The following is a 12,518-nucleotide window of genomic DNA, read 5'->3' as shown; positions in this document are numbered from 1 at the left end:
AGTAGACAGTGTTTTTAAGGCCACTTCATGGTGAATAAACAATACCAAATCTCACTTTGCTCTAATTCCCTTTTCCTTTTAAAATCACTGAATAGAACATTAACAATGGCTGATGATAAATATAATTAGAATCTGAAAAACAAGTAAATTAATGTCCTTATGAAATAAAGTTTTCCTGTACATTTCCCCTTGATGGTTAAATTGTGCACTTTTCATTTTTCTTTGACCTCAGAGTTAAGCAAGTTCTATGAAATAGAGTTATGCAGGGCTTTGAAGGATCATCCATACTCCCCAATTTAAGTGAATCAAAACTATTGATGACTCATAATAACCTCTCATTTAATGTTATTAAAGATCTCCAGGAGAGGGAGATAGGGAATGTTTCCTAGAAAACCCATTCCAATATCCTATTACTATCACTGTCAGTTTTTCCAATTATCTAAATCCTTTGCATTAGAATTTGAGTTCATCTTTCCTTCTTAAGTTGGAGACCAAAATCTAAATTACAGCATTTCTACTATTGAAAACAACTGTTCGTTTGTCCCTCAGTGTCTCCCTCAGTTGAAACAATTTCCTTGTTCTGAAATTTTAATTTCGAGGACTCTAATCACCTATGCCATCTTGCTTTGAACCCTCATTGTTTTTCACATCCTTCTGTTGGATTAAACTTGGAGCTAGAGATAGTGGTCTAGAGAAGGCTAAGTAAGTACCCACCACATCCTATGCCATCTTTCTTATATATTTGTCCACTTTTACAATTGACCTGCCCTTCTAACCTATGGTCAGTATATTATATTTTTTGTGCCCTAGATCATAATCTGACCATAGTGTCAAAACTTATCCTTCCCAAACTGGTATTTTTTTAAATGTCTCTGTTTATTGAATTGAATTGGTTAGCATTCAATCACTCGTAAAACTTGAAAAGTTAATTTGAATTCTAATCTCATTGTTCCAAACTTTACTCTTTCCTCAACCATGAACCCGGAGTCAACTTATTGAATATCCAGTGATTTCCCTATAATGTAGGCAGTATGGGTATAAGTTAAATCAACCATCATGCTGCTAATAGGGTTTTTAATCTTTTATTAGGAAAATCTGCCTCATGTCTCACAACAGAAGCACTGGAGAAGATAGTCCATAGGATATAAAATACCATAAAGTACAGTGATGTGAAACATCTGTGTGGCAGACAGCTGCAAATGTTGGAAGGGAGCTTTTGTGGGAAAAGAATCCTGCTGCTTTCTGTTGGCTTCCTCGATAATAGAGTTGAAGGGACACTGGTAGTTTTCCAGGGCAAAAATTTCTCCATGTGAATCCTCCTTCTGGAGGGACACTTTTAGAATAATCTGGAGTTGTGCTTTCACCTTTGTAATAGTCATCATTAATACACTGGCATTTATTCTTAAGACATTTCTTTGTAGATATGTGTGTTTTTTAAAATTAGTTCCTTTGTTTTGGAATGGTTGAAGCAAATGGTGCAGATGCTCAGATATACTGAGTTGTGATGGAAATCAGCTGTTAAGTTGATGAAAAAGCAACCCAACCCCAAAAGGAAGTCTGAGGTTTTCCATTCCAAATAGTAGAATTAATCAACTTAATTATAAGCAGACTTTTAAACAGGGCTCTCAAATTATTGAAAACCCTTGGTTTTGAAAACAAAGTCACATAGATCCTAGCTTTGTAAAGGAGATTCTCTGAGACACACTACTGTCATATTACTGTGTTCCGGGCCTAGAGGAAGGCAACACCAAACAGTTCGGTAATAATTGATAATGACAGGCAGTTACGTAGTTTTTGAAATCTGAGTCGTTCATTTTTAAAATGCTATAAAAGTATTTTCATAGCACTGTGGAAAGTTGTTAACGTAGAACTTGGGTTGGAGCATAGGAAGACCTGATTCACAGGCCCTCTTTTGGCCCTATTGCAGTTATCACCTCCTTTTAAGTGAATTTCATCAGCTATGGAACTACTCAGAGGGAAAAAGCAAAATTAGCTTTTTTGTTGTTGTTAATAATAATATGATTAAATTTTCTCTAATGTGCAGTGTGCTAAGTGTTTATATTATGTTTCCGTGGGAACTTTCTCTATATGTACATTTTACTGTTTCCCCAAAGAATGCAGTTATAAAACAAACATGATATTTGGCAGTTAAATGAGGTAACAGTTATGGAATTTCAGAGGATAGAGAATTGAATGAAAAGAAAAATAGTCAACCTCACTTAGGTTCCTTAAGTTGTTCATGTCAATCAAAATAACAAAAGCTTCTTCCAGGAAATGAATGCAGGAAAGCTTTCTTAAAAAAAAGGAAAAAAAAAGTTATTTAACATGTTATTGAAGAGTGCGATTCTTTTTTGTTCTGTTGTTTAGTTTTGTTTTAATACAAAGGGATAAAAAGTGGCAGACTAAAGAATTTTTAACTACATCATAATGAAATGGCCCCCAAGTTTTTGTTATAAAACTGATGAATCTGGGCTTTAAAATGGTCTGGGAAATGACAACAGCTAATAACAGCTCATACCAGACAAAAAATGAGGAATCTGTTACAGCTCAAGTCTGATTTACAACAAAATCACATCATTTTATCATTAAATTTTTAAAATAGACTTTATTTATTAGAGCAGTTTTAGGTTCACAGTAAAGTTGAGTGGAAGATGCAGAGATTTCCCATATATTCCCTGCCCCCATTCATGCACAGCCACCCCCATTATCAACATCCCCCATCAGAGTGGTATGTTTGTTACAACTGAGGAACCCACATGGACACAACATAATCACTCGAAGTCCATAGTTTACACTAGGGTTCACTCTTTGTGTTGTACGTTCTGAGTTTGGACAAATATATAATGACATGTATTTGCCATTCTAGTATCATACAGAGCAGTTTCAGTGCCCTAATATCATTAAGTTTTGATGGAGTAGCTGGAGCTCAAAAGTATCCAGTTTTGTTTTCCAAGGACTCTGGTTTGGGGATTATTAAGAGTAAGCCACAAGATATTACAGATACTACAGATATTACAACTTTTATCAGGGGAACAGACATTACCCATACAACTAGTTTTAAATCATACAGGATGTAGCAAAACAATGACTACAGATTTCCTCAGATCAGTTCCTTCTGAGTCTAGTGGCAATCAGTTTTTGATTTTTGAAAATCTGAATTTAAAAAAAGAATAACAAAATCTTTATGTGCTAAGCTGCTGCATTTTCTTTATGTTGAGATGGAATCTTATCTACAACACTGTCACTTTTATACACAACTTAAATTTCTTTAAACAGGCCAGGCCATTCTCTGTAAATCTGGAGGCATTACAATGTAGCATTTTATGATGACATGTTACTTTATATTGCCTGAGCCCATTCTTTCTGATGCTCAGGGTTGTTTCCAGTGATTTGTAATTACAGAGCTAAAATATATCATGTGGGTACTTTACTTCCTGTTCTATGTTTGCATTTCCTGCTAAAAGTAAGGCTGGAACCAAGACCCTTAAGAGTTACAAACATAATGTGTAGAACATAGAGCAAGATGTAGAACTACAACAAATGCCAAGCAGCCTCGGCCAGAGGCATTTTATTATTTATTATAAACAAGGCTACTCTGCAGATTTGAAAGGAATATGAAGACAAATGTCCAACACCGGGGATCAAGTGAATAGTGGTGTTAATATCCTGTTTTTATGAAAGCCTCCGCATTATGGACAATGTAATCATTGATATGTAACTCGGGTACATTTGATGTGGCTTTTTTGTTGTTTCGCAATCTGAGGCACTCCCTCTCCCCAGAGACATTATGTAGCTAGAGACAGAAGCCTCCAGAATAGTAGCACTAAGTTCTCCTACTAGACTTCAAGTTGGTGCTGTAGTTTCTGATAAATAACATACCTACAGTTTCCAAACTCTGCATTTATTTATTTATTTATGTTTAACTTCTCCTTATCTTAAAACTACATAGTATTCACTTCCCTTAGCCAAGAACAGTCATTCATACCTATGGGTAAAACCAGTGTTAACCCTTTCAATATAAAACAAGTGATCAATTTGTGATGATTAAATATTCAATTGTCTGTCTTCGGATTAATTTAAGTATAGTTCTTAGACTTCTCTCCATCAGAAAACACTTTGGGGTTGCCCCAAAGTACACAACAGCACTTAACAAACACACTGGACGTACAACTTTTTATTAGTGACTTGTCTAATCAACTCTTTGAAATTATTTTTCTAGCTAAACAGAATATATCAGAGGCTACAACCACCGAACTGAATATGCTTGCAGAAACTGCCTCACCCACTTTATCGGAAGAACTACAAATGGGACCCGACAGAACTACACCAATCGTCCCTTTAATCACTGAATTACCTGTCATTACAACAAAGTTCCCTCCTGTGGGACATATAGCCAATTTTGAACAGAAAGCCACAGTTCAACCTCTAACTATCACACACAGAATAGCCACAGAATCACCCGCGCCTGATGAGAGTACTAAGAAGACTTGGGATATGGACTATTACTCACCTTCTGCTTCAGGACCTCTTGGAAAGCTAGACATATCTGAAATTAAGGAGGAAGTGCCCCAAAGTACAACTGTCATCTTCCATCATGCTACTGATTCATGGGATGGTGTCAAGGAAGATATACAAATGCGAGAATCAGTTACACAAATTGAACAAATAGAAGTGGGTCCCTTGGTAACATCAATGGAAATCTCAAAGCACATTCCTTCCAAGGAATTCACTGTACCTGAAACGCCATTTGTATCTACAACAATGACCCCGGAATCCAAAACTAAAAAGAAAGCAGTAAGCACAGTCTCTGAATCAGTGACCACAAGCCACTATGGGTTCACCTTGGGAGAAGATGATGGTGAAGACAGAACATCTACAGTTAGATCTGGTCAGAGTACCTCGGTCTTTAGCCAAATACCTGAGGTCATTACAGTGTCAAAGACTTCAGAAGACACCACCCGCACTCAGCTAGAGGAGGTGGAGTCAGTCTCAGCATCGACGATTTTTTCACCTGTAACTATGCCCAACAGTGATGGGTCATCCATGGACCACTGGGAAGAGAAACAAACTAATGGTAGGATAGCTGAAGATTTTCTTGACCAGTATATGTCCACCACACCTTTCCCATCACAGCATCATACTGAAGTAGAATTGTTTCCTTATTCTGGTGATAAAAGACTAGTTGAGGGAACATCCACAGTTATTTATCCGTCTCCACAAACAGGAAGAGAAAGAACAGAAACACTAAGACCAGAAATGAGAACAGTTACTTATACAGATGATGAAATACAGGAAAAGATCACCGAAGATTCATTTATAGAAAAAATAGAGGAAGAAAGCTTCTCTGGAATGAAGTTCCCTACAGCTTCTTCAGAGCAAATTCATCATACAGTGTATTCAGTGGGAATGACCAAATCTTTTGATTCCCCAGCCCTGACAACAACAAAGCTAAGTGTGGCACCGGCGGAGGCAACAGGTGTGGAGAAAGACTTTACGACAACTCCAAATGGATTAGAAACAGATGGCTATCAAGATACCACAAAGTATGATGAGGGTATTACAACAGTGCATTTGACTCAAAGCACTTTAAATGTGGAGGTGGTTACTGTATCAAAATGGTCATTGGATGAAGATAATACAGCATCAAAGCCTTTAGGGTCCACAGAACATGCAGGCTCTCCAAAATTGCCCCCTGCCTTACTCACCACTGTGGGAGTGAGTGGAAAGGATAAAGAAATCCCAGGTTTTACTGAAGATGGAAGAGATGAGTTCGCTCGTATCCCAGATAGTACTCAAAAGCCATTAGAGTTTACTGAGGAAGACACAACAGACCATAAAAAATTCACAGTCAGATTTTGGCCAACTACATCAATTGGCATCACAGAAAAGTCAACTTTGAGAGATTCTACGACTGAAGAAAGAGTTTCTCCTATCACAAGCATGGAAGGCCAAGTTGTTCATGCAACCATAGAGGGAAGTGCTCTGGATGAAGGAGAAGATATGGATGTCTCTAAGCCTGTATCTACTGTCCCCCAATTTACACACACTTCAGATGTGGAAGGATCGGCATTTTTTAATTATAGTAGCACCCAGGAGCCTACTACTTATGTAGACACTTCCCATACCATTCCTCTTTCTGTAATTCCCAAGACAGAATGGGGAGTGTTGGTACCTTCCATTCCATCAGAAGGTGAAGTTCTAGGTGAACCCTCTCAAGACATACATGTCACTGATCAGACTCACTTTGAGGCTACTATTTATCCTGAAACTATAAGAACAACAACAGAAATTGCACAGGAAACAACTCAGGAAGAATTTCCATGGAAAGAAGAGACTCCAGAGAAACCAGTTCCTGCTCCCAGTTCTACAGCTGACACAGCCAAGGAGACAACAACACCCTTGGATGAACAAGAGAGCGATGGGTCAGCATATACAGGCTTTGAAGACAGATTGGTGATAGGTTCTGAGGGAGTCCCAGTTTTAGAAACAACTCCAACTGGAAAAATTGATCAGAGTATGTCTTATCCACCTGGTGCTGTCACTGAGCCCAAAGCAAAAACAGATGGTGTGGTAACACTAATACCAAGCATGGGGCCAAAGGTATCTTTAAGCCCAGGGCCTGAACAAAAATATGAAACAGAAGGTACCAGTCCAAGGGGATTTGTATCACCTTTTAGCACCAGTGTTACCCAGCTTATAGAAGAAACCACTACTGAGAAAATAGAGAAAACATCCCTAGATTATACGGATTTAGGCTCAGGATTATTTGAAAAGCCCAAGGCCACAGAACTCCCAGAATTTTCAACAGTTAAAGCCACGGTTCCAAGTGATATCCCTACTGCTTTCAGTTCAGTAGACAGACTTCACACATCTTCAGGATCCACTGAGAAGCCGCCTCTCATTGACAGAGAACCTGATGAAGAAACAACCAGTGACATGGTAATCATTGGAGAATCAACATCTCGTGTTCCTCCCACTACCCTTGAGGATATTGTAGCCAAGGAAACAGAAACAGATATTGATAGAGAATATTTCACAACTTCAAGTACTCCTTCTGCCACACAGCCAACAAGACCACCCACTGTGGAAGGCAAAGAAGCCTTCAGACCACAGGCACTTTCCACTCCAGAACCCTCAGCAGGGACAAAATTCCACCCTGACATAAATGTTTATATTATAGAGGTCAGAGAAAACAAGACAGGTAAGTCTTTGCTTTCTAGACATACCAGTCAAGGCAACCAGCATTTTATCTTGAAAATTACTTTTGGAAAAAAAATATCAACATGCCAAATGCTGCCAGTAGAAGATAACTGGAGTGTGAAAAAATTCTGTTTTAGCTTCATGTATTTGTACAAGAATTGGAAGAATATGTTAAACAATTGGAAGAATGTTAGATATTATTTTATTTTAAAAGTCATAAGAAGCCCTGCTTTGTCATCTAATATAACCAAATCATCACTGTTACATCACTTCAGAACATGCAGAACAAAATGTTTTAATTTCAGTGTCTTTCCATGTGTTACTACTCAAGTGTAGTACTAGACTGTGTTAACATTCCATTGGTCTTTAACTATTAACCTTCAGTACTTACACTGTGGACAGCTAAAACCGTATTGCATATGCCTAGGGCTGATAAAAAGACATCTAAAGGTTTGTTTTGGGTTTTCTCTTCCATGATTTGCAGGTTTATCATACAGCTTTTAGGGTGGGTAATGTGGGTCTGTAGTGTAAATGTTATTTTAAAGAAAGTTCAACATATTTTCAAGCTGTAGTCTTTGGGTATTTTAATGAGGCTTTACATATTTAGAACAAATACAATCTAGCTCAGTTCTAGGAAATGCTGTCATCTATTGTGTCAAATATAATTTCAGAAAGTGGATATGTCAGCATTACCTCTGTTCCCTAAAAACCAGACTGTAATTTTATTTATTTTATGATTTAGTTATTTTATCTCTAGGAATATTCACAGTGCCTTCTATTCTGTTCAAATATTTTATATATCTCTCTGGCAAATTTCTTAAAAGCTGTTTCTTTACATTGATTAATACTTGCAATTTTTATCATCAAACATAACTTATTCCTTCCTAAAGGTCAGTCAACTGTATCTTCTAAATTCAGTAAGCTGAATTGCGAATACATAGTGTATGCAATACAATAGATCTATTCAGGTTTGTTTGTCTTTTTTTAATTTAGAAGATCATTGATTTTAGTTAAGTTGCTCTGTTTTAGTTTTAATATGTGGATTAAAGGAATAAATACTCATTTTTCCTTGACCTGGCTCTGAGAAGTCAGGCTAGAAGAATGATCTTGAGCAGGTTTTCTCTCTTAATGTTGGGCTATACCCCTCAAGGTGTCATTTTTCTTAAGAGGGATGCTACCCTCATTAGCCTGCTCAGGGGTGCACCTGTTGGGAACACAGGTGGCTCTAATGTCAAGTCAGCTGGCTTCCAGTGCTGTTAGATGGTAACTTGGCTTCTATCACCCAGAACTTTCTCAGTGTAAAAGCTCATGTGGGGCAGTGAACAGTAGAGGAGAGAATACACTCCCAGAATATTGACGTTAATCTCCACTTCCCAATACCGTTGAACCAGGCCAGGATTGGAGCATTATTTTCCTGCTAATAATGCTGTTTCTTGGAAACCATAACATATTTCTTCCCTCTTACATTCCTCTTCCGCCTCTTGGAGCTGGAGTTGGAGAGAGGAGGCGAGCTGCCAAGTAGTGGGAATGAGGATTCCTGTTAGTAGGGTTGGAAAAGTGACAAGAAGATATTACTGTGAAAAAGAAAGAATTGAAGAGAAGCATAGGGATTACTATGAACGCTTAATTTGAGAATTAAAAAAATAATACTTGAATGACTAACTATACAGAAGTTTTTCCCAATTTAGATTACTCTCTTGTTAGTGTAGATACTACATTGAATCAAATGATATAGAAAATAGTAAAAAAAGTTCTGCATTTAAAAACTCTTCTAAATGGGAAACTGCGTTCAGGTGAGGGTGATCAAATTACAAAATGGAAAAAGTGAAAGTCAATCTCCGTGGAAGAATTGGCAGTCATCAGGGAAAAACAAAATCTAAGTTTATAAATGCTTACTTGAAATGGAGGGTCTGAGTAACCTAACTCAGAAACCATTTATACAAAGCGTGTATTTTTATCTGAATTGTCAGCTTAATTCAGCTGGGTCTGGGAAACACAACTAGGTGTTTCCTCCTCTTTCTTCCACTTTTAAAACATGTGACCATGATTTCCCTTCAAACTAATTTTCGTTCAGCGTTTATAACAATGGGTCGGAAAACTATGGAAAGGGAATACTTGGTTATCTCCTTCGGCACGGGGTTCCAGTGAGTGGCGCGGGGTCTGGGGGTGAGGATAGGACATGTCTCTATCTAGTTCCCTCCCTCCATCTCTCTCTCTTTCCCACCACCCCAGCCCCCTCATCTACCTGGCTTTTCCATGTGCTTTATACATGCCATTCTCCTTAAGAATAAAAACACTGTTTATTGTCTTGATAAGACAATGAGGTTGATTCAGATCCAACTGCTTTACTTATACTCATTTGTTTCCTACGAAAAATTTGATTTTTCAAGGATTTTTCATTTTGACAAGGGCAAACCCTAAAGCAGATGTTAAATTAATGAGTTTTAGGGCAGGTGTACATTAATAAGGAAAAATACATATGTGCCTGGAAAACCAACCTTTTTATGTATTAAGGCACATTTTTCCAAACTGGAAAATCCTTGGTACATGTACAAATTTATATAAATCTATTCATAAACATAAAATTGAACTCTACACATACTGTATATTCAAGTAAGCAAAAATACCACGCATGCTACACTAAAACAAGGCATTCATAATTTTTTTGCTGCACTCAGCCGCTCATATAAATCTTGATTTTTTAGAAAAAATTTTACTATTATGAAACAAAACATGCTATGCAGGACATGTTTATGTTATAATTGTTCCAGTGGATCTTAATAGCAACTTAGGGTGCTATTGCTAGAGAGCAACTGTAGTTAACAGTTAAACAAAATCTGAAGGAACTTTTCAGCTCATAAAACTTTTATGAGCTGAAAAATGCTATAGGGTGGGTTTAACCGTGGTTCAGGGGATACTGGAAATATGACTCCTGTCTATTTCAGGACTAATTTGCACACCTGCATTTGAAAAATTATTGAAAGGTTTTCTTTGTGAACATATATGAAGTCTATAGAGTTTAAAGGCATAGGAAGAGTTTTATCAATTCTGGACTTTTTTTCCTTTTTTTTAAAGAATGCTCCTCGAAATCATCTGAAATGTCACAAGTTAGTGTAACAGGATTCTGAATGTTTTTAAAAACTGATATACTGTACCTTTAACTCAGAGAATAATGTGGAAGTGTACAGATATTAAATTTAACATTATTATGCAAATGTTCATGGTTATAACCTTAAAATAGGTGACTTATTAGTTTTTTTAAACAAGTTTTAAACAAGTGTATACTACATACTATTTCTCAGGCCTGCTTGTTATTATTTTCTTGCCAGGTGTTCCTTTCTGCTAGTTTTATAATGTATATCTATCCAAATCTAAGTGTAAGACAGGTATTAAGCCAATATTAAACTAAAATGGTATATATATATTAAATATTGATAAAATTATTAATGAAATGGCATTAAAGATTAATGAGATTTTGAGAAGAATAATTTTGGCCTCTAAATTAGAGTTCATTTTACTCTGTTTCCTTATTGAGAGTTATGGTACTTTATTGCTGACATCATTCAGAAATAATTCCCGTATGATTAATCCCATCTGCATTTTTGTTTGTACACTTGAGAAATGTATATAGAGATAAAGATTTATTTTCTGAATATGATGCTGTTGAGGAGAGGGTAAAGAATAAGGGACGTTAGTTCTGAGAACAGGGGATATCTGGGTAAACGCCAATATTTATACCATTGATTGTACGGTCATCATTTTTTAAAAGGTAATATTAGCCCAAGATAGCCTCATATAATTTTTTAAAATCACATTTTTCATTTTTATAGAATTTATTATGTAGGAAAATTATTTTCAGAGTTTTAATTACAGGATCAGATTCCTTTCTTCAAATAAAATGTTATTCAGGGCCTCTATATTTTGAGTAGATAAAAAGAGTGGCTGTTCCGGTTAGTGTTTGAGGAGGGTATCAGGAGGTCCACTTTCTTGGGACCTCTCCCTCACCCCCAGTGACAGTTTCTAAAGTAATATGTACCTCAGAACACAGCTAGAAAGAGAATGATAACATGTAGGTAATTCAAAATAAGCAGCAACATTTAATTCCTGAATGAATTGATTTTTTTAAGTAAAAACATTTTCTAAATTGGCCTAATTATCCATCTATCACTATAATGATACACATTTATTAACTTTTACCTCTGAATAACTCTGTATGATCCCGTATAAAATAAATTAAGCAAATCTAGCTTCAATCTTATTGATAACTATGTGTAATCAAAATCATAGATAATTACATGTCAGAGTATGTGCAAAGTCATCAAACACACACTTAGAGCTTGATACTTTCAGACCACTTTTTACATATTTTATCATGTTTAAACCTCAGAGATAATTTGTGAGGCAAGTAGGGAAAGTATCGCAGATGGGCAAACGGAGGCACACTGGGTCTGACACTTTGGCACTGGTCTATGTCTTGGCGCTCCTTGGAGCATTTTTGCAGTGAGGCAATTCTCTCCCCTGATGAACTCACAGGAATAATGACTCTCTATTGGCTCAGGTGCCAGCCTGTCCATCAATTTCTGAAAGAACATAGACTCTGGAAAGACTGGCTTCTCGCTGGCATTCTATTGGTTTTAAAGCAGATGGTTTATATTTAGTTTGCTGCTAATATGGGACACTGTGTATGCTATTCAGATACCTGCTATGGCAAGAGAACAGCATGCTGAAATCAGTAGCTCTGATTCTGGGCTGTTTCTCTCCTGCAGAATTTTGGAGCACTTCCCTGAAAGTGGATGGATGGGGCGGGTGCCTGCACATTTGAGTGGTTCCCTTTGCTGGGCTCCAGCTGTGGCTCCCTTCCAGAGAAGCATATTTTTTTCTGCAGGGAATTAGGATGGCTTCCCCCATTTCTTCTTGGCTGTCTAGAAAAGGATTGAGTTCTTCTATTAGTCAAATAGTGAAAAAAGAAGAGACTGTCTATCTTCCTTTCGCTTCTATAGTAGGAAAAACAGAATTGACCTTAATGTTTCTAAATTATTAATGAGCTTAACACTGCACTACAGACCAAAAGTTACTTTTTTACAAAGTCCTTCTAAGTGAAATATTTTGTATGTATAACACATACGGTCCCATAGAGACACACATACAAACATACATAGAGTCTGAAGTTTTTTAAGCTTTTTTTTTAAAAAAAATTATTTTATTTAATTTATTTTTGGCTGTGTTGGGTCTTTGTTGCTGCACCCGAGCTTTCTCTAGTTGCTGCGAGCAGGGGCTACTCTTTGTTGCGGTGCGCAGGCTTCTCATTGCGGTGGCTT

The 12,518-nt window shown here is 36.9% G+C and overlaps 1 protein-coding gene across 2 annotated transcripts in view; it reads left to right on the top strand.

Moving 5' to 3' along the window:
* VCAN (versican) overlaps positions 1-12,518 on the top strand; it is a 114,519-nt gene that overhangs the window by 44,838 nt on the left and 57,163 nt on the right. Inside the window, exon 7 of one of the 2 annotated variants that reach the window (XM_027100688.1) lies at positions 4,220-7,201. The exons of the other annotated variant lie outside the window; for it this stretch is intronic. Within the exon in view, the coding sequence (XP_026956489.1) occupies positions 4,220-7,201 (2,982 nt within the window). The remainder of the gene's footprint in view (positions 1-4,219; positions 7,202-12,518) is intronic. 2 annotated transcript variants of the gene reach the window in all.

This window comes from Aethalodelphis obliquidens, unplaced genomic scaffold (genome assembly GCF_003676395.1).
Source record: "Aethalodelphis obliquidens isolate GAN/ISIS:26980383/991018 unplaced genomic scaffold, ASM367639v1 scaffold4, whole genome shotgun sequence".
Lineage (NCBI taxonomy): Eukaryota > Metazoa > Chordata > Mammalia > Artiodactyla > Delphinidae > Aethalodelphis > Aethalodelphis obliquidens.
The sequence above is the reverse complement of the archived record's forward strand: the minus strand, read 5'-3'. Positions and strand labels throughout refer to the sequence as shown.